This window comes from Gekko japonicus, unplaced genomic scaffold (assembly GCF_001447785.1).
Source record: "Gekko japonicus isolate JY-2015 unplaced genomic scaffold, Gekko_japonicus_V1.1 scaffold46, whole genome shotgun sequence".
Lineage (NCBI taxonomy): Eukaryota > Metazoa > Chordata > Lepidosauria > Squamata > Gekkonidae > Gekko > Gekko japonicus.
In genome coordinates, this window is record NW_015169173.1 from 1,025,979 (window position 1) to 1,051,572 (window position 25,594).

At 43.3% G+C, this 25,594-nt stretch overlaps 2 protein-coding genes across 4 annotated transcripts in view; both read right to left on the bottom strand.

The window, feature by feature from the left end:
* The window catches only part of FBXW9 (F-box and WD repeat domain containing 9), a 19,657-nt gene extending 14,846 nt beyond the window's left edge, over positions 1-4,811 (bottom strand). The window contains exons 1-2 of the mRNA XM_015415828.1: positions 4,684-4,811; positions 2,694-3,128 (exon numbers count right to left, since the gene is read on the bottom strand). Of these exons, the coding sequence (XP_015271314.1) occupies positions 2,694-3,126 (433 nt within the window). The 5' untranslated portion in view covers positions 3,127-3,128; positions 4,684-4,811. The remainder of the gene's footprint in view (positions 1-2,693; positions 3,129-4,683) is intronic.
* A 1,916-nt stretch (positions 4,812-6,727) lies between these two features.
* TNPO2 (transportin 2) overlaps positions 6,728-25,594 on the bottom strand; it is a 28,778-nt gene continuing 9,911 nt past the window's right edge. For all 3 annotated transcript variants that reach the window (XM_015415888.1, XM_015415889.1, XM_015415890.1), the window contains exons 8-25: positions 25,165-25,287; positions 24,529-24,647; positions 23,669-23,729; positions 21,570-21,738; positions 20,964-21,116; positions 20,631-20,856; positions 20,083-20,254; positions 18,789-18,875; positions 18,315-18,422; positions 17,896-18,054; positions 16,462-16,549; positions 15,588-15,686; positions 14,926-15,021; positions 14,388-14,463; positions 13,183-13,282; positions 12,363-12,437; positions 11,253-11,383; positions 6,728-9,264 (exon numbers count right to left, since the gene is read on the bottom strand). In XM_015415888.1, coding sequence (XP_015271374.1) covers positions 11,276-11,383; positions 12,363-12,437; positions 13,183-13,282; positions 14,388-14,463; positions 14,926-15,021; positions 15,588-15,686; positions 16,462-16,549; positions 17,896-18,054; positions 18,315-18,422; positions 18,789-18,875; positions 20,083-20,254; positions 20,631-20,856; positions 20,964-21,116; positions 21,570-21,738; positions 23,669-23,729; positions 24,529-24,647; positions 25,165-25,287 — 2,019 coding nt within the window. In that variant the 3' untranslated portion in view covers positions 6,728-9,264; positions 11,253-11,275. The remainder of the gene's footprint in view (positions 9,265-11,252; positions 11,384-12,362; positions 12,438-13,182; positions 13,283-14,387; positions 14,464-14,925; positions 15,022-15,587; positions 15,687-16,461; positions 16,550-17,895; positions 18,055-18,314; positions 18,423-18,788; positions 18,876-20,082; positions 20,255-20,630; positions 20,857-20,963; positions 21,117-21,569; positions 21,739-23,668; positions 23,730-24,528; positions 24,648-25,164; positions 25,288-25,594) is intronic.

Sequence of the window (25,594 nt, forward strand, 5' to 3'; positions counted from 1 at the left end):
AGTACCCCAAGGTGCAGTGTTTTCCCTGATGTTATTTGACATCTACATGTGCCCCCTTGCCCAGATTGCATGGAGTCATGGGCTGGGTTGTCACTAATATGCAGATGACACTATCTGTTGTTGGGCAGCCAGTCTGGCACTAGTCCGGAAGGTCTGGACCTGGCATTGAAAGCTGTGGCCGGTTGGCTTAGATTGAGTCGACTGAAATTGAATCTGATCAAGATAGAGGTTCTGTGCCTGAGTTGGAGTGGCCCGAGGGTAGGGATCCCACTCCCGACTTCCGATGGGGTGCTGTTGGTGCCAGTGCTGGAGGTTAGGAGCTTGGGAGTGCTCCTAGATGCCTCCTTAATGAAGGAGGCCCAGGTAGTAGCCACTGCAAAGTCAGCCTTCTATCATCTTTGGCTGATTAGGCAGTTGGTCCCCTTCCTCGAACGCAATGACCTGGCAACAGTGATCCATGCAATGGTCACCTTGAGACTGGATTACTGTAATGTTCTCTACATGGGGCTGCCCTTGTCCCAAATCCAGAAGCTGCAGGTGGTGCAGAATGTGGTGGCTAGGCTGTTGTTGGACCTCCCTATGCGGGAGCACATCCAACCTGCGCTTTAAGCACTGCACTGGCTGCCTATAGCATACTGAATTTGGTTCAAGGTGCTGGTTCTTACCTTTAAAGCCCTATATGATCAGGGACCTACATACCTAAGGGACTGCCTTTCCCCACATGTTCCCCAGAGAGCACTACAATCAGGGTCCCAAAACCGCCTGGTCTTGCTGGGCCCCAGAGAAGCCAGGCTGGCTGTGACTAGGGCCAGGACCTTCTCAGTGGCAGCTCCATAATGATGGAATGGGCTCCCAGAAGACATCAGGGCCCTGCGAGACCTTTTACAGTTCTGCAGGGCCTGCAAGATGGAGCTCTTCCACCAGGCCTTCAACTAAGGAGCTGCACTATGCAACTGAGGCGCTGGCCCCAATATTAACATCAATACCAACATCAACATCAATAGTATTATTAACAGCTGATATATCCCAGACTACGATGGGAACTGACTGCCTGGTTGTTGGATGCTGTTCATGCCGCCATTGCATATGAATCATCTTAGCACTAGCACTTTGTAATGCTTTATACTTATATTGTGATTTTATCTAAATTTTGTTTTAGCTGTGGAATATCCTATGTAAGCTGCCCTGAGCCTGCTACGGCGTGAAGGGAGGGGTAGAAATTAATTAAACAAAGATACAGAAGAATAGAAATATATAGTAACAGCTTGGCCTAACATAATTATCTAGGCTCTGTATCTAGATTTGTGGTTCTTAAGAAATATATGCATCTTTCTGTAGGAAAAGTGAGAAGCTGGGGGGGGGGTAGCCATGAATGCAGTTAGACAATTGATTTGTCACAGTATTTCCAAAATAGGAGATGTTCTCACTTGCTCTCTCCCCCCCCCCATCCCCCAGACTGAGGGAACTCATTTTATAGTGTTACTAATTCTATATTGTCACTTCTATCTTATAAAACAATTTTGAGATTCTGTGTCCTTTATTTCTTCCCCCCCCCAATATGTATATGAATTTAAAACTTTTAAATAAAAATAAAAAGTCATACAGCTGACATATACAAAATCAACATCAGCAAAAGCAGCTGTTTCACCACAGAACTGGGTTCCATTCAAATATAACACTTTTGGAACAGAAAGGGCAGTATCTTTAATTCCAGGCTCAGTGGCTCAAGTTATCAGTGTGGTGTGGTGTCGAGAACAAAGCCAATTCGGAGCATTGCTACAATTCTCGCAAAAATATAAGGCACGTTTTTCTACTTACAACAGGAAAGGGGAAGAACCATGGCAGAAAGGTTAAAAGGGTACTCCTTCACAGCCACCCAAGAATTTGTCCATTAAAAAAATGCATTCACACACAGAGCTCAAAAACTTTCCAAGTGAGTTCCAAACATTAATCATAAAACCATAAACTGGTTTCCGGGAGAAATACTTTCTAACTCCCGCTCTGCTACGGAAGATCACTAGGAGATCTCAAGACAATCACTCCCTTTCAGCCTAGCCTACTTCACAGGGATGTTGTTGTGAGGATAAAGAGGAGGAGAGAAGAACAATGCTGATAGTCAGTTTGGGTTCCCATCGGGGAGAAAAGCAGGGTATAAACAAATAAAAATAATGTAACAATTCTGCAGTCATTAGTGGGTGAGAGAAGGAAACGGCAAACAATAACTTCTACCTGTTTTAACCAACTATACACCTCTTCCTCCCTTTCAAGCACAGGAATAGGAAACCCCCTTCTACAACTTCTCCTAAACTTCAACCCTCTAGACAAGTATTTCTCAAACTGTGTGAAATGGCCATGAAATACAGGCTGTTGCTCAGCATGCTGTGTGGTTATAAATGTTAAACAAAACAAAAAAATCTACACTGCTTTATTGTTAATCGCTGCAGTATTCTTGCATTTTATGCTGGGTGGACAAAGCAGCACAGAGTTACTTTGCAAGTGGGTCCTGAAAAGTAAAGTTTAGAAGCATGTGTTCTGCTTCCCAAGAAGTCAGAGAACCACTTCTCTAGGCATTTGACAGTGCTATTCTTCCCAAGGGACCAAATTTTACCAAACGCAAGAAGCTGCTTGGAAAAAGGGGACACATTAGCTTAATATCTCATTAATTCAACTGCAAAATGAGCACAACAACCCACCTTCCACAACTGGATAGCAGCTGCCAATCCTCTTCTGCAGGCGAATTCTCCAAGTAACTTTATCCTGCACAATGTCCCTTAGTGTCTGACAGACCAAAGGAAGGACACTCAAGACAAACCTGGCCTGCAAGTAGGAACAGATCTCCAAGATCAGCTCTAGAGGAAGAGACAACAGTCCCGAAACTGTGTCATCACTAACTGGAGACTTTTTTAGGTCTAGGAGAGGTGACCTGCACTCAGACACTTGGGCCAGCCCACCTACTGAGAGAGACTCTGGGGGCAGACACTGCGATGCCTGAGCAGACTGGCTTGAAGGACCAAGAACACGTGCAAAGTACTCTTGAGCCTGGGCATCTGGATCAGTTTTGGTCTCTGTATCAGAGTCATTGTCAGAGACTTGATGTGCAACAGAACAATCTGGATCAGCATCCATGGCTATGTGGGGAACAGAAATAGAGAGTTAAGAGCAACAACCTCTAGAACTGAGATAACATGCAGTTTTACCACCAGTACATTTTTCACATTTCTTCTTCAGGGCAACAGACAAGCTGTGTTTTATACCAAAGTGTTTTGTGTGGGGTCCTATGCTAATCTAGAGAAAGGGTTTCCCCCCCTCACAATAAGGTTATCTTAGTCTCATACATACAGCAATAGGTTGGAAGCCAGTGTGGTGTAGTGGTTAAGAGTGATGGACTCTAATCTGGAGAATGGGTTTGATTCCCTATTCTTCCACATGAAGCCAGCTGGGTGACCTTGAGTCAGTCCCAGTTCTCTCAGAACTCTCTCAGCCCCACCTACCTCACAGGGTGTCTGTTGTGGGGAGAGGAAGGGCAGGCAATTGTAAGCCACTCTGAGAATCCTTTGGTTAGTGAAGAGTAGGGTATAAAAACCAACTCTTCTTCTTTTTAACTTATCAAAGCTTCCTAAGACAAAATCTTAGCCCTGACCTGGATAGCCCAGGCAAGCCCGATCCTGTCAGATCTTGGAAGGTAAGCAGGGCCAGCCCTGGCTAGTATTTGAAAAGGAAACTTCCAAGGAATAGCAGGATCCTGACACAGAGGCAGGAGATGGCAAGCCACCTCTGAACATCCCATGCCTTCAAGCCCCACTAGGAGTCATCAGAAGTCAGTATGACTTGATGGCAAAAAAAGAGCTTCCTACAGCAAAACCTTAAAGAATCCTGGAAGAAACAAGTGGACTGGAAGACAGAATTCTCACATTAAACAACACTTAAAAATTCATGTTACTGAGCAACATCATAACCCTCAGTAGGTGCATTCATTTCACAGTAGCAGGCACCCCTTCTTCATTGTTGTAGCAAAGATCTTAAAAGCACTCCAGTTCCCAAAACTCTATGCAAAATCCAGTCTTCAAGATTAAAAAAAGCTGGCCAAGGACTGAGTGGAGAGAAGGGAAAACTCTTTTTGCAGTTCAGCAGCACCTCTGGAGCCTCCCCCTCACCCAACCCTTGTAATCCCATCATCTCCACCCCCCATCATCATACAAGAGGCTGACAGTTCGAACAGAAGAATGACTGGAAGCATTGTATGGGTGTAATGTCAAGCCCCCCTTTTCAAGTAGGGGCGGACTGGGAGTCAAAATGACCCATCCTGCCACCAAGCCCCCTTCACCTGATAAGAGGACCAAAGAACGGTGGAGAAAAAACAGCTCTACCATTCTTCTCCTCGCTGGTCGCACTGCGGGCACTTTAGAACAAACTAGACCAGCAGGGCAAACCCAGATGTCAGCACTCTCCTCCTCGCTAACACCACCACGGGACGAGCACTCTGGGATAGGCCAGACCAGCAGGGTACATCTAGACCGGGCACCACCCTGCTCTTCCTTGACAACGGCAGGTGGTGGAGGCGGAAGAATGCACCAGGGCTGTGTAACCCCGCTATGGGGCAGGAAAGGAGCGCGGCGGCTATATCCTGCGAAGAGAAGGGGGAAATCTTCCAGGCAGCACGGACAGCCACCCCGAATGACCGACCTTTCTACCCTGCGATCGCGGTGGGCCACCGTCCCTCTCTCACTCCGGGCCAAGGTGCCACCGCCCCGCCCCCTCAGATTCGGAACCGGAGCACCAGACTCCAGCCAGCTAGGGCGCGTCCCATCACCAAGGAGAAACCACTTCCGGCGTGTAGCGATGACGTGTACAGCAAACGCGCCCACCATCGGAAGCATTGCATGCGTTCTCTGGAAGCTCTTCCGGGGAAGTTGCGGGCCTCGGACTGGCAACTGGAGCCGTGTTTAAGCGGGTCCAGAGTGCTGAAATCACGAAATTTACGCTCTAAATAAGCCGCGCAAAGTTGTTGTAAGAGCGATTAGAATTGATGCAGTTTTCCATCTCCGTCCCGGAGGAAACTGTCTAGAAAGTGTTATTTTGTTGTTGTTCAGTTGCACAGTCGAGTCCGACTCTTCGCGACCCCATGGACCAGATCCCGCCAGGCCTTCCGCCGTCCTCTGAAGTTGGCTCAAAGTCATGTTCGTTGCATCGATGACACTGTCTAACCATCTCATCCTTTGCCGTCCCCGTCTTCTTTGACCTTCAATCTTTCCCAGCATCAGGGTCTTCTTCAGTGATTGCTCCCTTCTCTCTTTGTACTCTGCCACTGACTAACAGGTTTAACTTAATAGGTGCACTTAGCACTTCCATGGTGCATATGTTAAGTGCCATTGATGATTCTAACAGCATGAATGTTTTCAGGTATTAACTTTGGTTCATTTGCGACTGTTGTTGGATGCATGCTGGGAAGGTAAAATGCTGAAGTTTGTGACCTTGCTTGTTATGGCCAGCTGTAACTGCGCATGTCCATGATGTCAGTTAGCTTGCTTTTAGATGGAAACCATACTACATGAGGTACCCATATCTGTTACATTAGATACTTTTTAATCACTTCATAGCCTGGGAAGAAGGCCCATTGTTCAACTGAAGGAGGTATATTTTTGCCTGAGAAAGTCCAACCTACAGGCCTGGGCCCAATCAGAATGGTGTGACGGATGTATGACAAAGTTTGATGGAACCAATAGTTATGATTTATTTCTGTCACAGGGGGTATAAAACTTTATGTCTCCCATTGTAACCTTAGGGAGAGCTGTGGGATCCAAAACCTTATTGGATCTGCACCTTCCTCCTTTGTTGATCAATAAAGTACAAGATCTGATTCTGCTCTACAGAATTGTACTGAGTGTTTTCTCAAATTGGGCTGGGAAAACACACACACACTCAGACAGGATTATTTTCTGTACATCAAAAGTTCGAAGTCTGTTCCTTTGCGGAGATGTGGCACAGTTAAGTCTGCATAAATCCAGGGATCATACAGAAGCTGAGGAAGCTTGGTGCAGATGCTACTTTTTGAAATTGTACGCTCTCTTTATTAGATATAGGGAGAATCAGACAACAGCGTTCTGCCACTGGCCACAGCAAATACTTTGATGTAACCATTAAACAGACTGGGAAGCAACAGTACATTGAATATGTGGCAATCTCATGAGCTGTGCAAGGTTTCAAGTTCCTCTAAAAAAAGAAGTTTATTAAATAATTGCAGTGATTCCTTAGCAGAAGGGCTACGATTTTAGCTAAACTGAAGGAGGTGCTTGTATACATTAAAGAGAAGCATAAACATGGTGACTGGTTTGTAGAAGACCAGATATCTAACAATGGAACTTCTATGGTAGACTTTAGATAAAGCTATATTGGAGTGCTTGAAGCTACTATAGACCTATCCAGGTTGCTCATCTATTCTTACTAGCTATAACTCTCTAGTTTTTTACAAAGGCCTCCAACACATAGTTTGCTACACAATTTAACTGGAGATCAAGGAGATGTAGGTCAGCCTTTTGTATTAAAGCTGGTACTTTTCTACCTCCTATAGCTTAAATAGCTTCCCCTACAAAGTGAAGACTAACCACCTCCACTGAAAGTTTAGTAAAAACTGAATGTTTAGGATTATGTGGAACTCAGAAAATATTCACTTAGGACACACTGCAAATAAAAATGGAAACTAGACTCACAAGAAATTGTTTTTAGTTGACAAAAAATTATACATAAAATGAGAAAAATCTCATCTGAGCAAGGTGCAAGCAGCTGCTTCAACACTAGGTACACTGCAGTTCCACCATTGGAAACATTACGGCACATTTACAAATATACAAATCCAGGAGTAACGAACAGGAGGCAAAACTAGAAGCACTTGAAAAAAAAAGACAAATTCCATTTCAAGAGGCAGTCATGTAGAGTAGCTTAAACTTCACTAGATGAATGAAGAGTTCACAGCCTTCTTTCTGTATTCCTGGGCATGTACTTTAGAAGCACAAAGTTGGGACACCATCTACTTACTATCTGTGCACATTTCTTGCCCATGCATTAAAAAAAACTAATTGCTGCTGTAAATAGAACCCTCTGGAGGTGTGCCCCCCCCCCCACTCAGGTAGGGGGAAACTGAGAATGAGGCCCAAGAGGGACCCACTTATAAAACCATTAAAATGCAAAGAGCCGATTGTTTTCAGAGACCTGCTCAAGTTCCACACTATTAAAAAGACAAATTGAGGAATGCATTTGCAAGTTTACTATCATTTCTTTGAACCAGCTACTCCAGAGGAGTACAGTGGTGGACCCCCCCCCAAAGTAAACTTTAGGATCAAGAGAAAGCTCTCAGCTGGGGCCATCCCCACTAAACCTTTCGCATCCCAAAGCCTGTACGACACCACAGCATGTTGTTTAACAAAGCTGAGTGCTTCAAAAGCACTAGAGCATGTGAAACTGAGGCAAGGGATGGAAAGAAAAATGGGAAAGGATGTCAGTGAAGTTTAAGTTACTGAGCAATCATCTTACAAATACGTTCAAAACTTCACTTCACTGTTCTCCAAGCATCACCATCTCCTCAACCCAAGAGGGGTGTGCCCACCTTCAGTGCATAATTCTTCAGTACTGCCCACACATCACTGCAATGCAGGACATTGGGCACAGTTCAACCCAGTTGCCTGGCTATCAATCCTGAAGCTTCTGAAGTTCCACTGGGCTCTGCTCTGAAGAATGCTGGGGGTTGTAGCTCAGCTCACTGCTCGCCCTCCTCATACCGCTTGCTGACACTTTCTTGCACAAGCACCATCAATGTTGACTTCGTAGAACATTCCAGTTGACTGTTTCTCTTCCAACATACCTACCTTCCCCAGAAGTTGCCTTTATTAGTGAAGCAGTTCCTCTTCTCTCCCCACCCCTTCTGCCCCTCCATCTAGCTGCCTTTGGGGAAGAAACAGGCTTGCTTCCACATCACATGCTCCCCACTTACCATTAAAAAGCTATGGCTTCACTAAGACGAATGTATTCAGCAGAATTCTGGATTCTATTTCCAGGGGCTAAACTGATTTGGATCTAATGAGAATTCCTTAAGACAACAACCCTGTTAAGCATGCAGCAAAAGCTATGAGCTTCCACTGGCCATGCATGGAGGGCTCTGCTTTATTAGTTCCTCTATGCTGTCTTTACGTTTACTGCCCCTTTTGTAAACCAAAGAGGCAAATGTAGCACAGAACTTTCGAGACACAAAGTGTATCTAACCCTTATGCCACTCTGGCCACAAGAGTGCGGGACACAACAGTTCATGTGCCATACAAAACTGATCAAATGCACTGCAGGCCTTTGGGCCACAGTCAGTCAGTCAGTCAGTCATTCACACTGAAAGGTGAAATTCAATTTCCCTCCTTGCTCTCTCTTGCCTCCTACAGCTGAAGTAATGCAATAGCAGTGTCACAAAGTAACAGCTGAACAACAGGGTAACAGATTCATTGCACTGTGGCATCTTCTTAAAAAATAAAGACATGCTTCTCCAACAGTATTTCTTATGACAAGTACTGCTCCCTAGATGACCGGCAGGTCCCCTACTATGCCAGAGGCTGCCTTTGCCCCGAGCAATCCATCCAGCACACAGTGCCATGGCAGCTATGGCAAAAAGGGCTTGTGGGTTTCCTTAAGATTCCTAGATGAAAATGCTTTACACTTAGTCATTATGGGCTACTCACAGGTTTGCTAGTCTACTTCTTGGTCACCATGCAGTCTTAAAAAGGTGAATAGCTGATCTCTTGAACACTGGTGACTGGAAATATACAGTAGTATAATCCCCTTGGATTGAGTTTTAACCCTTCCCACTTCATCAGCTAGGTTTTAAACCATTAGAGCTTTTAATTCCGTTTTAGCATCTTAAACCCTATCCTTTATCATTATTAGCTAGTCCTTTATTATGGCCCCTGGTTAGATCCCCTTCTCAAGTGTTGCAGTTTAAGATTGCTCCCTTTTCTCAGCCCTGGGCTGAGCCCCACCCCACCCCAGTCCACAAATAACAGTCTCCAAACAAAGAGACCTTTCCTTCTGCCAGTGAGATACTCTGTTTTTTGTTTAAATTGGTCACGGAGGCCCACCCTCCCCCCCAACTTTGTAAATTTCAGGAGATGAGGAGCTAAGTCATTTTATGTCCCACAATGCTCTTCCCGTCCTCCCTAACCCCCCATTAACAGGGATCTGCAACACTGGGTTGTGGACATTCCCAGTATCCCTCCCAGCGCACACAGGAACCTGAAGGAAGAAACAAAAAGATCAATATTAATAGACGAAAGGCTATAAAAACATTAAGAATCACTGACCAGACCCATGTGACACAGCAAGGCCCACCCACGTTGCTCTGACCGCCCATTCATACTTGTAACAGCCCAATGCAACCAAGACATTCTGCTTCTACTACATACAACAATACTAAGGCGCAGCCACAATTCATCAGCACAGCCCAAAATCAAACCACAGGATGGTGATGTATTCCCGTATCACTGTACATCAAATATTAATATGGTGATCAAGGTGTCTCCCCTGCCAGGAAAGTATTTGATATAGCGTTTTTATTAATTAAGTAATTGCATATAAGCATATAATGTAACTGCCCTCTTGGTATATACGTTATGTGTAGTAGAGTGTCTGTTTGTAGTGTGTAGATTTGTTTGTTGTAGATTTAAAAAAATTAATAAAAGTGTACCTATGGGTACTTAAAAAAATTAATATGGTAAAAGCAGAACCTTGCTTATCAGGATGAGAGAAATTAAGCTTGGGGAATTTGTATTAGGTGGTAGTAGTGCAATAACAGATCCTATAACAAACAGAATCCTCTCACAACATCTTCTGATCTAAGTGGAATGCATTAGAGTACACTTATGCTAGAGTGGACCTCATTCTTCTTGCAGTTTCTGCAGCTAGAGAACAAAAGCTGCATAATGTCATGATAGTATCAATAGGATCCATTTTCAAATGTTAAATTAAAATTATGGATCAATCCAGACCTTAAAATTGTGAAGAAATATTTTTATGGAAAGCTTGAACTGATAGGGGAATTTTTACATTGGACAAATTGATACCCGATGATGCGTTTTTGTCATTTTCTCAGCTGAGGTCTACATATGACGTCAACTTCTGCTGAATGGCAATATTTACAATAGTAACATCTGTTAATATCTAAATATGGCCCTGTAACATTAAGTGTCAGAGTGCCCTTTGCTCCTGGAAACTCTAATTGAATTGGTGCAGGAAAAAAACCCTACAATATTTGTACTGTATTAATTGTATCAATACTGTATTAATCCTGTTGTATTAATCCTATTAGATATGCAGAGTCTCAGGAATGGATGGAATAAGGAGCTAGATCACCCTGTGTTGCCAAAGCAATGAGATATGGCCTTAAAGTTTATACCTGCTCTCTCCATGGATCTTAAGTTGCAACTTATGCAGATGTTTAGAATACACTGGACATCTCAGTGATTGTTTAGTGAAGGACTGAGTAAAGGGTCTAATTGTTGGTGTTGTAACTCACAGGATGCATCCCTTAAACATATGCTTTGGTTGAGTTTAGTCATTCGATTTTCCTGGGAGGAAGTTATTACTTATATCAATTTTGTAATAGAATGTTCACTGATTTCAGGATGCCTATGTACTTTTAAACTACCTGCCCATCTCTTCGAGGCTAAGCGATGATTAATAAAAATGGACCCTACTACAGCTGAAAGACTTGTATGAAAACACTGGGGAGATAAGTGCCCACCTCCTGTATATCAATGTATTGAGGATCTTGGAACATTATCAGTATTTGAACGCATGACATATAGACAACAATTATGTATGAACTTATTTTTAGATGATTTATATTTATAGATCCTATAAAAGGTTTTCTATATTTTTACAAAACTTTTAATAAAAACTTCTGTGTTGTTCTACTCCCCACCCCCCATTTAGTTGCTGGATTTTGTGTTTTTCCCCTTGTTTTTGTTTTTTTAAAGAAAAAAAATCTTCTGATCTATTTTGTGGACAGTGGGATGATCCCTATACAAAAAGATGTACTACTTGATTTATGCACTCATTCTTACATCCTCTGCTCAAATGTTAGAGATGGAATATATACTTGTCAAACTTCTTCTGCAGTCACCACCCCATACTTCAATTCCTTCAACTCCAAGGACTCTACTTCATAATACTTCCTTCCTTCCTCTCTTGGTTGCAATGCTAGTTACATCCTGCATGCTCACCGAGTACGGTTTTGCTGCTTCATCTAGACCCCATAGAACGCAGCTAGCCTCTCCTTCAGAAGTGGAGGAAACTGCTCTGAGAACTGCTGCCAGTTGTCCTCCCCAACTTGATCTTTGAACCCATGAAGAATCTGAGAAGGAAGACGAAGAGACTGCATTATGTCTGCATTCCTCACAAAGCACACTTGTTCACACACAATGAACCTAGGATCCCTGGCTTTAGTCACTACACAAGGAAAGGGTACATTGTTCATTCAACAGTAACATACATAGGTGGCTCCAGGTTTGTTTTCAAGTATCAGTTGGATGCAAATGCAGCAGTTATATTTGCATATACGTGTTAAAAGCCAACATAGATTAACACACATCTGGTAACAATCTGAATTTGTAACCTATCACTGTGAAACATCCTGAATTAAAAAGGAGATAACTGGATGCAGGACTCCCACTGCGTGATACTTGGGGCTTTGAGAAACATGTTTTTCTGAAAAATAAGTTGTATTATATCAGCATCATTCTTCCTCTATGTCCTTACTATAGCTAAGGCTTGTACTACAACACTGGAAAGTCAACCTCCAGTATATCAATGGACTGAGGACCTTGACACATATAGCAGTTGCATATAGACTTATTTTTAAATATCTGGAAACTATTTACAAAAACATATGCGTAGATCTGCCACCACTGTTATATTTTTGTCTATCTACATCTTTTTTTAAAACTTTATTTAGTTGCTAGACTTGCCCCCCCTTGGGTTTTTGCTGTGTTTTTTTTTAATTAAAAAAATTACTTCCAGCATCATTTTTTCAAACTTATCTGTGCAGTCATTGCAGCTCAGAATTTTAAAATAAAAGCCAAGGGTTAAAATCATTAAATCTGTAGACAGGGCCAGTCACAATCAGCTTATAAACTATACTAACCATGCCCACTTTAAGGGCTATATTTAAACTGCATTAGAGCCAATGAATTCAACAAGTATCCCTACCTAGCAATCTGAGGGGAAAATGAAATGTGTCCAAGACAAATGTCTGACCAAACAAATCATGGGTAAGTGAAAGCCTATTTTTCAACCCATTCCTGAGCAAGCCTCATCCCATTGTAGTGCCATACCTTATAAAACATGTCTCTCAGGTCATCCTTTGGGTTCACCCAGGAAGCAACAGCATCACAGAAGAAAATAAAATCCTACAGAAGGATGAGAGTTCTTCAGAAAAAGCCGAACTACCAAAGTCTAAATTCACCAAAATTAAGAGATTTGCCATCCATTCTAAACCTGCGCAAGACCTGTGAATTGCACCTCAGGAATCTCACCTCTGTCAGTGGCAACTAACATTTATTTCAATGAGCTTTCATGAGGTGCAGCTCATTTTCTCAGATACATGAAGGGAAATCATACTGGGAACTGTTATAGGGAAGATTACATGAGAAGGGAGGAGGAGCTGAGGCAGAGAGGTTTGGTGTGAATCCTGTCACAAATCTTTCAAACATAAATTCTCATAATAAGGGGAAAAGGGAGGCACTGAGGTAGAATGGTTAGGTGTGAATCCATCCATAAATCAACAGAATTAGCAGTTACAACTGACAAATGACAACAGAGATCAGTGATTCAAACAGATAAGCAAAGTAATGAAGTAGGATAAACAGGGTTCGTAACTACTCAGGGAGAAATACACTAAACTGTAAATGAAAAGTTAATGGCTAATATTACAGTGTTACTGTCTGATGAAACATGTTAACAGCAAATTAAAATTTCTTAAAAAGTGAGTCCTGTAGAGCTATTGGAGATTGTAGAAATCCAAGTCTGCTTAAGGCAGGAAGACAAGCAGTGTTTAAAGTGTTGCCTGTGTGCACATGCGCATGTGTGTAAAACAATGACTTCCAAGACTTTTTGAGAATTCGCTACCAAATACACAGTACCCCCAGGAGATACCTGAACAACCCCACCAGGGTTTACTCCGATCATCATACAGATGCCACGGAAGGCCGAATCCTTCTCTTCATTATCACGTATGTTCCTCAGAGATGTACACCTGTGAGTCAGAGCAAACGCTTTTGTAACAATTGCATGATGAGGTGAGGTGGAGACAAAAGGAGAAAAGAATGCTGACCCTTGGCTTAGTCCTTCAAACCCATGCAATAATATAAACATGGAACAGAAGAACTAGTTTAGTGTTTTAATACAGACACATTACAACACATTTGATAATGAACAAAGGGATGAAGCTAGTATTACCATTTCTCTAGTATGTACTCTTCCACTGAATTTTTACTCGCTAGTATTCAATTAGAGCGTTTTTTGTTTAGATAATTAGAACGCAAGTCTCTCCCTCAACATACTTTTAGTCACTGACAAACCTCTACCCAAGTACTGAGCCATAACACAAGATCATTACTATACTTTAAGGCCTTTAATCAAAATACATATGCTTTGGGCTGGATCTCAGGTATTGCCAACCGAGTGAAGCCTGCAGACCAAGACTTCACCTTCCCTCTTGCTGCTGCACACCTTGCACTGAACACCTTCATATTCTGCTCCCCAGAGTCAAGGGATCCCCAGGAACAGTGTGGGCCCAAAGCAGAGGTCTGCAATGGGAAGGGGGAAATCTGCAGAAATTCCCCTCTCCTGCCAACAGAAGAGCCCATTAAACCTAATTGACTGCTGTTATACCAATGGAACAGAGCTTTAGGATCCAACCTTTGGTTCTAAAAACATTATCGATACACTATGAGGATATGTACCCACCTGAGGTGTTGTAAGGATGGAGGATGTGTGGGAAGAGTTCTGCTGCTTGCGACTACATTACAGAGACTAGCTAGTGATCCACCCTTACTAAGCAAGCCACACTGCACACAGCCATCACAACAGCAGTGACTGTGTTCCAGACTGCATTCTGCCATACACAATACATTGCAGTCTCCCTGCTTGGAAAAATGTGCTATCCTTCTAATAAAATAATAAATTTAAGGGACAGCATACAGAGACTTCTATTTATTAGGCAAACAACTGTACAGAAATGCATCAAGATTTCCCGTGAGCCTAAACGTAATACGTGCTAGTAGTTAAAAGGGTAGCACCAGTGTGCCATCCCAAAGTGAGGGCCAAGATTGTGCCTTCTGTTTCAGGACAACACTAACCAGGGTCTGATAAACTGCTGCAGCATCGGTGCCACCTCCTGAGGGCAGACGTAACCCAAGCGTCCAATCGTGATGGCTAGAAAAGGGGAAAGAAACATACCTGTCACAACTGCATGGAGAGCAGCCTTGTCAACTCTGTAGCATCAAGAGATAGGTAGGAAGGATGGATGTGGCCTTATGGCCACAGCAACTAGGCCACATTATACCAAATGCATAGTACCTCTATAACCATGTTAACTACACTGCGCACCGAAAACCAGAAAAGGCATCTAGAAAGCAAGTTAGCTCTTTGATCCAGGACAACAGAAACACTTAGGTTGATTTATGGAACTTGCTTACAGTTAACTTCAGAGTCAGCAAAGGAATAGCCCCAGAATCCTGAAATCATGTGCTCCAGCAGTAAAAAGGACAGATCCCCCTTTCCAAGTGAGATGCAGACAAGAAGACGCCCCAAATTCCCTTTACAATGACTATCGCTAAGGAATGTGAAAATACCTAAAGATAATGCAATTAGAGGAAAAAACTGGATGTCTCTTACCTGTGTTCTCCAGAAGTGTTTTGGGAGTATTTGGGCGGTTGATGATCTCCACAAGGTTATTCAGAACCATCTGGACATATGGCTGCATTTCAGCTCCTGGTGCGAAGAAATTAATCAGCTGAACCATGCATTTCTCTAGTAGTCTGAGTCCCAAACCTTGACTCTGCACCCATCAATACCCTGCTCTTTGCTCTGCATCTCTCATCCAAAAGAACTATCAAACTGAGTTCTCACTTGCTAGTTCATAGACTAATAGAAAGTCAAGACAAACATGCCAGCTTTGGGAATAAAATATGAAGCAACAGGTTACACACAAGAGGAAACAGGAGGCAACCATCAGAGGTCAAGTGTGGTGGGAAGGGATGAGTCATAGTAAAATCTTGGTAGACATCCTTAGCAAGATCCTATAGTGACACTTCAGACATGTAACAAGATCTAGTTTCAGCAGTACTACAAAAAAGCTTAGCAGAGCCTTGAAGAAACTCAAGAACCTTACCACTAGTAAGGTCATCACATAGAGATCAATCATTTAAGCAGACCAACCACTGCCTATTCTAACATGGTGAAGACATACAAAGAAGCAGAAGGGGGAACACAACTGCCAAGTGACAAGGTAGCACAAAGGTATCACTCATGTTACTGCAGGTCCCCAATACACTTACCCATCTGCATGCAGATTTCTCCAATAGCCCAAGTGGCATTATTGCACACAGAAATGAATTCTGGATTCAAGTTGGTCCCTAAGATGGGCATGAATTCAGCTAAAGGGGGACAGAGAGAACACTAGTCAGTTCTGGCTAAATGGCCAAGGCAAGGAAAAATGGAGCAAGATCTCATTATTAGAACTATCCCCAGATGAGACTTTAGTCTACAGAACTGGGTTCTGTGTAAAGGCTCAAAGACAGCAGGAACTTTCAACTATCTTAGACTACTACTACAGCTCTTGTTTTAAAGTGTGGCACTCACTCTGTTAAAAGGACTGACAGTCAACACTGTTTCTCAAAAGCTGCAGCAAAGTAAAGTGAAGAAAAAAAATCTGTTCTCTAGAATAGTTGCAATGCTACCAGTCTCCTGCAACATATCTTTGGATATTTGTCTAATTTTTACTCAAATTGCTGCAACTCACTTGTTTCTGGCCAACACCAGCTATGCAAAGCCACAATGGCAGGATGGCATCACAAAATCCCACACAATTGTAACAGTTGCTGCCAATACTGGTAACTCTGTGCCATTCCCATCAGCCCATACAGAGGCTCAGGCAATGGTTTTGATCCCATGGCAAATTTCTGTTAGCAGAAGGAGAGAGGGTTTTTTTAATTAATCCCACCTTACTGCTGCAGACATGACTTGCCCCCCTGTGCTGATTTGTGGGGTCCCTTCTCTCCCAGAAGCAGCCCTTCATGGAGCTTTTCCTATTCCAACAATGGAAATACCTTCTATTAGTAGAGATTTATCACAGGATCTAAGCCAGTATGAACACAGAGGACACCAATATATCACATCCAGAATCAAGGGACAATCTTAACAAGTACCTACCAATGCATGGCTTGACGTGCATGAAACAGGCTTTGGTAAGATCCCCTAGGAGTGCAAAAGAGCTCTGCCGAACCTCTGGCATGGTATCCTACACGAAGAGCAAGAAAGGTTAGAAGGACCAGTTCTGTCTGCACTCTGTTGAAGCATATCTCAAGCTTTGGTACTATGACCAATGTCCAATCTTGTAACAGGCGGAAGAGGAAAAGTAAATGTGGGCTATCCAGATGGAAAACCCACGTATAGTTCATTCTTATTCTTAAGGGACTGTAGTTCAGAGGCTTCATACTAAAGATTATCGTTTTGGTTAATATCATTATGAAGGTGCTTTGTACAGATACTGTGGAATCTGGCAATTAACGGGCACAGGCCTTATCACAGACAATGATAGCCTTAGCTATATGGTTAGAGTGCTGTGCTAAGATCCCATAGGTGTCAGTCCCCACTCTGCTGCAGATACTTGCTGGGTGATCACGGGCCAGTCTCACTCACACCGCCTAACCTACCTCACAGGGTTGCAGTGAGGATAAAATGAAGGAGAGGGGAATAACGTAAACCACTTTGGGTCCTCATTGGGGAGAGAGTCAGGGTATACATGAAATAAATGAATAATGTACCCCAAATAGCAAATGAACATAAGAACAACATAAGAAGAGCCCTGCTGGATCAGATCGGCAGTCCATCTCTTTCAGCATCCTGTCTCACAAAGTGACTAACCAGTTTCTCTGGAGGGCTAACAAAAGTGTATCAAGGCCAAGACCCTCCCTGTGAGATGTTGCCTCCTGGCACTGGGATTCACAGGCTAACTGCCCCTGAACATGTAGGTTCCCTTTGTGGGTTCCAGACCATTATGATCCGCAAGTACCAGACTTTAGCTTCACAATTCTTTCTAAACTCTTTGAAGTCTCTCATTGCTTCTGCAACAGAATTCCCAAGTCTACTTTATCCTCTTGTGCTTCCTCACTAACTAGTCCCATATTAAGTTCTGAATTTACTCCTGCCAATATGAACATAATAAATACCAAATAAATGAACTCTTCTTCTCTAAGTCTGTGATGGTAAACATGCTGTTCACCCCCTCCTGGAAGCATCTGACATTTCTGTAATCCTACACTAACTGTTTCTTTTGGGATTCTGTATTTTTCCCACCAAAAATCTTCTGCTGCCTAGCATATTTTTAGGCTTCAGTTTCCCCAAAGACACTTTCTGCTTCTAAAAGACAAACACTTTTTAGTTCTTACTTCCCCGGTTTTCTCACAACCACATCATATGCAATGGAGTTCAAAATTTTACCAACATCAACGCAGCATAGCCACAGGATCATTATCGCTGTTAAAGAACGATTACACCAAAACTTCACTTCTCATGGACTGTTTAAGAGTTCTGGACGCTTAATCTGGGCTTAAATGGACACTCTGCCCTTCAACTTTATCCCACCTGCATGCACTGGAAGAGCAGAGTCATGATGTTGCTCCGTGCCACAAGCTGCTCCACGTGACATCCTAGGCCTTCAGCCAAGCCACTCAGCAAGTCCAGAGCCACGATCATGAAGTCTTTATCAGGAGCCTCATATTGGTCTGGGTGCTGACTATACATCTGTAAATTGGGAGATGGAAAGCAATTTGCCTCCAAGAAATCACACACTTTCCAACACTACATAAAAATCCACCAAGCAATGGGATCTGATAGTCATGCAGTTAAAGCAACATATGAATCCACTTGGCCAAGGAACAGAGTCCCATGTGATAGTTATGTCACCCTTTGTTCCAATTTATTCCAGGTTGTGACTGTGCTCCCACATCTAATCCCCGGTGCTGGATACATCACATTCCCCATCATGACCACCCTGTCAATACCATGGCTTGAGCAAGGGTCTTCTGCACCAGAGTCACACAACGCTGGTAGACAGGTTCACAGTATGGCAGAAAGCCACTCTGGAGAGCAGTTGCTACAGATGACAAACACTGCAGAAAGAAAACAGATGGACTCATAAGACATGCATGGAGGACCATCTGGCTTACATTTTCTTGCATACGATAGAACCACTGAGTCCAATCCTGAAAGGAAAATGCTGTTGAGCACATTTCCTTTCAAGTAGCTAATGGTTTACCAGTGGCCAGACAGCAAGCTGGACAGGTGAGAATAGGACAACTTATATTTTTCAAAATGTACAAATGATTCTCACTTCATTCTCAATTATACAGATGTCACGATCCATTTTCTATTTCAGACACTGCCTTAGATTCAGACAAACACAGCCTTATAACTGCAGAGTTCAGCACTTTCCAAGTGAAAGAGCCCATTCAAGCCAATAATAGCTGACTACTCACTTCCAAGAGAGGAAAAAGATCCTTGTCCTCATCCTTCAACTCATTCCACTTCTGGATCAGTGGGGGCATCAGTTTCTGGATGTACTCCTGGGGGAGGGAAGACCATGGATACAACCGTTTTGATGTGAGCCACCTCCAGAACTACAAACTCAACCCAGAAACCTTCAGAACCACAATCATTCAACACACTGCTTCAGGATTCGAATGTCTTGAATTATCAATCATCACAGTTTCTGGGCTCAGAGCTAACAGGAGGCCGCAACAATACCCTGATCTCATTTACTCTTAATTGACAGCAAGAGGCAATTCTAAAATTCCACTTATATGGGTAATATTTACAGGAAACTTGTGAATGCTTCCAACCACCCTGACTCAGAAACCTGAGCATGATGGATAACCAAAATTTAGAGTAGAAGAAGCTGGGATATCTGTGGCCTGTCCCACTGAGTCTGACTCTAAAAGGGGTAGTTTCAAACAATACTATTAAAAAATCTGAAAAGATGAGAAACTATACAAGGTAAATATACTTGACAAGTAAAACTGCAAAGTGTGGCATGTTGTTATTTGTGAAAGGTTTTCTTAACCAGGGCAACACCAGTTTTTTTCTTGCTGGAACTCAACAACATAGTATGTCTCACCCTCTAGCCAATAGCTACCTCCAGTTGCAGGACATCAAGGCCATTTATCTCACAGGCACCCCTCACCCACAGCAATAACTGAAGTCCTGGTTTCAGGATGTTACAGCTCATGTCATAGTACCTTCCCTATTTTTGTAACTTTGATGCAGGAAATGATGCAGGAAATGACAGCAAGCACAAACTAATAGTTCTGGCAAGTCCACATAGGAAGCATGCCATATCAGGTAAACATTTGAAACTGCTTTATACCAAGTCAGATCATTAGTTCATTGACCTCAAATCCCACTAAGCTGTTGTCAGCCATTAATCTTATTCAGCTATGCTACTTAATCATTTAAACTGGAGACAGCAGCGACTGAACACAAGATCTTCTATGTGCAAACAAGGCACTTACCATCTGAACTGCAGTGCTTCATCATCAGCCTGACTCCCAGAAATCATGGCAAAAATTCTCCTGTTTCTTTTGTAAGCTGAGGAACAGTGAGCTTTAACACATTTTGGGACTTCCTTTCTCTAGAAATTTCACCTGTTGAGCCTTAGCTTCAAAAAACCTGGCTTGCTGGAGATTTCTGGCCTGTTTATGGATTACTCCCTTTAAATGGTCCAGCACCTGACAAAACAGCACAGTTTGGTGTCAAAAGAAAAAATGCACATACCGGCTGGTTGAGGTGGTGGCCAACAGAATCAGCCAGAGTGCCAATTGCATCATACAGGATCAGCAGGTTCTTGTGCTGGTATTTCCCAAAGGCAAAAACCAAAGTATCCAGGATGAAGCTGAGATAGGGGACCAGCTCAGTGCACGCCTCCTCCTCAAGGGTGGCAAATGCACTGAAATTAAAGTTGAAAGAGAACAAGCGTTGGCCAGTGACAAGATTAGAGAAGCACTAGAAACAGTAGGGGAGGAAGACTAAAATTCACAGCAACCTAGTCAAATTTTATATTCCAAAGAACTTTGGCGAGCAGTCTCATCATATAAGAGATTTATCTACAGCCTTCCAAGGTATTGCATTTGATCAGAAATATCAGGGCATTTCTCTGGATCAGACAGTATGAATACATGACCCATCATTGCAGAGATCAAACTTCAAGTTCCTCATCACATCCAGAGAAAACCTTGTGCATCTAATACGGCTGACCTATGGCTCAATGCCACTGATGATTATTTCACACACATCAGTTAAAGTGACACTTATGAACAAGTTACCTGCAAGCAGCCTCTTGCACTCTCTTGTTGCTATCAAGAATTCGCTTCAGCAGCTCGGTCATCAGAGGCTTGAGATACATATCTGGGGGCTGGCTCACAACCCAGTGGGCATAACGGCTCAGGGTCCAGCAGGCAATGGAACGCACTAGGGCCTTCTTGTCAGAGAGGCATTGGATCAGGTGCGGAATCAGCTCTGGGAGGTAGGGAACCATCCCTTGCATGCAGCCTAGAAAAGCAGAAACTTTCTTTACAAATCCACGGCTTTCCATTCTCTGCTTATGTAAGGTGACTGCTAGATGCAGAGACTGGTTAAGTCAAAAGCCGTAGCCTTACCTTCAGCAATGGCTCCTAGAACAAGAATCCCTGACTCCTTGATGACCCACTCGGGGTGGAAGAGCAGCCCCTTGAGCAGTGGGAGCAAGTGAGGGAGGAGCTCATCTCTGAAGACATTGGCTAAGACATCAAGGGCTGCAGCAGAACACTTTCCTGAAGGAAAGAAGTGGACTGTGTGTACAGTGCTCCCTGAGGACAGCATCTTTGAACCTTGACACTGACAACTTTAGGGGGGGGGGCATGCTACAAACACTTTTCAATATGAAACAATGTATCTGTGGATAAGCTAGGGGGTCCACCCGCCTTTCCAACTCCAATTAACTAGAACTGGGTAAAAAAATTACACAAGGGAACCAACTGGTTCTTCGGAGTCAAAAGAGCTACAAGAGAAAATAACATTTTCCCATGGTATGAAAAAGCACCTGGCTGGAGAAAACTTGGAACAGTTCCACATACATGCAGCCTGCACTTTCACTGGTCAGAGGATAACAGACAAGCTATGGGACCACCCCCGCTTCAGTCTTCTGTAACATGTTATATACCTTCCTACCCTGATTGGCTCTTAGTACCACATTTGAAACCCAGTCTCAAGAACCAAATACACACTCAGATTCCAATCAGACAATGTATCATCATCATCATCCTCGTCCTCTCCATCTTCATCATCCTGCAGCCGCTCCTCTTCATGCTGCAGAGTAACCGTGCGTGACTTGTGAAAACGAGGCTTGATATCCTGTTCACTGTCAGGGATGGCTTCATCTTCTTCTACATCACCCTGCAATTAAGGGGAGGGTTAATGTGTAAACCCATTAGACAGGGAGCCTCACCTGCCAACAAAATGACACCTTGCAAACCAGTATACTACTCCATTTATCCCTCCAGTACAAGTGCTGATCTGTGCCTCTGAACATACATAGTTAACTTTGCAGAAGCTAGATAAATACAAGAACCAAATAGGATGAGTGCCACCCCTCCCCATGACTTCACTTCCAGTCCTTTGACGGCCTTCCTACCCCCCCCCAAGCACAAACCCATCTGATACTATGAAGACTTTCCAAAAGCCACTCTGAATAACATTTTTAACCAGAATTGCCATAGGCTTCAAGTCTCTGAAGTAATAAATGAGAGAGCCTGTTAGGATAGCTTGCAGTCCCATCTTCTGCTCCCCAAATATAAGCACTACAAAAGCCTGCTTGGACCATTCAGACCATGCCTCTATGGATCAGACAGTATGAATACAACAAAACATCATTGTTGTCAGGATGAAGGTAATGCATCACTTCCACACAGGCATGAACTCTAATTACTTGGTTTGGTCACCCATGTCTACCACATCCCATCCTTCTTCCAGTGAACGCAGGGCGGCAAACAAAATTCTTCCCTCTTCATTTTATCCTTTAAGGTAAGCTAGGCTGAGATAAAAAGTAGTCCAAAGTCAGCCATTAAGTTTTGTAGCAGAGTTGTGATCTGGAACAATTTCTGTGGTCTTGGTCAAACATTTATTATATATTATGATACTACCCGTTTTTCCTTTTAAGAAACCATGCTGGATTCTAACACATCCTTAACTATTAGCTCTATGCAGCGGCACCACAGGGAGGGTCACCAGCTTTCCATGTCCATCAAGTGTTACCCAGGACTACCAAAAAAGCAGGCATTAGAACTCAACTGATCTGATCCATATACCTGAGCATCCTTCTTGTGAAGCAATACAGCTAGCATATGGGTGCAGTTTATCATGGAGTCTGCAGCAAAGAAGGTCCCCTACCAGCGACTGTATCTCCTCCATTATGTCCCCAGAAGAGCATTCCAAAGATAACAACTTACTGGTGATCCCTAGCCCCAAAGAGGTCCAAGCTGTCCCCACCAGGGCCAGGGCCTTTTCGGTTCTGGCTCCGAGCTGGTGGAACTCTCTGCCTAATACTGTCAGAGCCCTGTGAGATCGTATGCAGTTCTGCAGGGTCTGTAAGGCAGAGATGTTCCACCAGGCTTTTGGTTAGGGACAGTGATGGTTTTCCAACAAGGCTTTCCCCATCCCCCCCCTCCAAAAAGCCTAGGAAGAGACCAAACAGTCCAGAATGCCAGATTTTCAATTGTGTAACTGTTAGTGATGCCATCTTGAATCTGTTTTAAATTGGTTTTAATGTTATTAATTTTATTATATTTAAAGTTTGTATATTGTTCCTAAGGCTTATGCCCTACTGTATACTGCCCAGAGCAAATCAGGATAGGGCAATCAGTAAGTCCAATAAATAAGTAATAGCATGGATTCACTGGCAAGTGAGCCAGTGACCTATGGGAGCTTCCATCTCTGAAACCTCAGTAGAGAAGGACCATCCATAAAACACCAACCACAAAGAGATGGCCTAATGAACTGAAAGGCTTGGGATATGAGTGGTATGCTCACTTTTTGTGCTGCTGTAGTCTAGCCAGCCTTCCAGGATGACTCTCAAAGTAAAAGGTGTAGGAATGGAGAGTACAGTGTCCTAGCTGTGCCAATGGAAGACAATTGCTTGGCCTCCTCAGAATTAACCATACTATCATGTACTGTGTCAGTAACCAATAATGATGTAAGGAAAAATGAAGTTAAAGAGGTTGCAAGTATAATCCAATCCAGAAAAGGGGGATGGAGGTATAATTTAAGGGGGAAAGGGGCAACTAGTCACTCTAGTTTTCCCAAGCTGTTTGGATTATCAGAGACGTACCTTTAGCAATATGATGTCAATTTCAGAATACTTCATTCCATTCACCAAAATTGGAATCAACCTGTCAAGAGAAGGCAGAGGGGAAAAAAGATTCAGTAAATGGGACCTGAAGACAGAATTACACCTGTCATAGCTGGTGACAAAGCCTGTAATTACCAAACAGGAGCAAACACATGGGGATGGCATTTTAGTGACTGACACTCAAATACAAAGGCTCCCCACAGCAAACAAACACCTACACAATTATGGCCTCCATTGCCAGGCAAACCCAACAGTAAGCTTCAAACCATGTTCAAACACAAATGGCTACGGTCAGCACTGAAAGTCAAACATATTGCAGCTACTTTAGACTGAAAAGCAGGCAAATGTGGGCACACAATAATGGTGTGCAGCAACTGTGTAGCAGACCCAGGAACAGAACCTGCTCCTCATCTCCTCACCCCACCCCATTACATGACTGAGTATACTACATGATTCTGGCAGTTCCTTCTAAAAAAAAAACAGAACTGACGCAAGGAAAACTGAAGAACTTCAATTATACTGTCAAGATCATCCAGTTTGGCTCCTATTTTGAGGGCACTAGCACCTTCTTTAACTTTCCTAGAGAGGACTTCAACTACAGAGGCACCCATGATCTGCAATGGAACTAACCTAGGCAGCAAACCTAGGCAGTTTTTCCCTTCTTTTTCTTTTTGGTATAGAACTGCTTAAGGATGCAATGGTATAGCTCCATGGCCAACCATGCCTTCATCACACATACAACCATGCTGCCCTTTAGCTGGAAGCAAAGAAAACAGAAGCTTTAGAACCAGCATCTCAGAAGGAGGACAAAGTGATCTTACAGAAGGTGAGGTACTCACTGCACCAGATGTGAAGAGAGCACCTCCTTGCAGATGGGCTGCTCAGCCAGGGTCAGCCAGAATTCACATGCCTCCAATGCCACATTCTCATCACTGTCCTGGGTCCTCTGCAACATGTACTAGGGAAGAGACAGAAACAGAAACTGTGGCTCAGTCCCAGTCACTGCCTATAGTGTAGAATGTCAGAGTCAGCAGTATACCATCAGGACACAGTATTTGGGGTATGACCTGCCAGGTCAGCTTCAGAACTTCACAGCACAAAGCCTCCTAACAAGCAAGATGGCAGTGTAAAGCCACCCACTGGATCAGCAGTGACTAAGTACCATGGACTGCTGTCAGGAGATGAAACCATGCCAGCTCAGTTCCACTTTTAGTCTCCATTGCACTTATAGAATCCTAGAGGCTAAAGCAAAATGAAGACAGCCAGTACTGGCACAGAAGGCTTTCTATTACAAGGCTGCCAGGACAGAAGCAGGGAGCAGCAGCCAGAAAAACTCACTAGTGGTGTAAGCCAGCTGGTAAGCATGCTTATCCCCATTTTGCATCAGTGACCTCATGCCAACCTCCATTAGAGTTCTGGAAACACGTCAAGACAGGATTTTATGGGGACATGACTGGCAGAGGAAGGATGCTTACCTGAATGATACTATGCATGTGAGGGATCAATCGGTCAATCCGCACCTCAAGCAGCATCACCAGTGCTCGGCAAACGTTTTTTCGAACCTCAGGATCTTCATCTACTGCCAGGGCAAAAAGATGCTGCCGAGACCAGGAAAAATTAATATTCAATGTATAATAAAAGTATTTTAAAAAGATCCTTCAGACAAAATTCCCACCCTATCCATGCCCTCTAGTCAACTGGCCCAACCAAAGACTTTCATGCCACTGCTGATTCTAGAACTTGTTGTAATGATGCCAGCAAGATTTTTTTAAATACATAGTGAAGCATTGTGTTCATAGTTTTTTGTCTTCTCCATAAATATTTTTTTTTTGGCAAGCAGAAGTGCAGTGACAGCATCATGTATGATCTATAAGGGAAAGAATAGGGAAGCACAAAGCCAGCTAT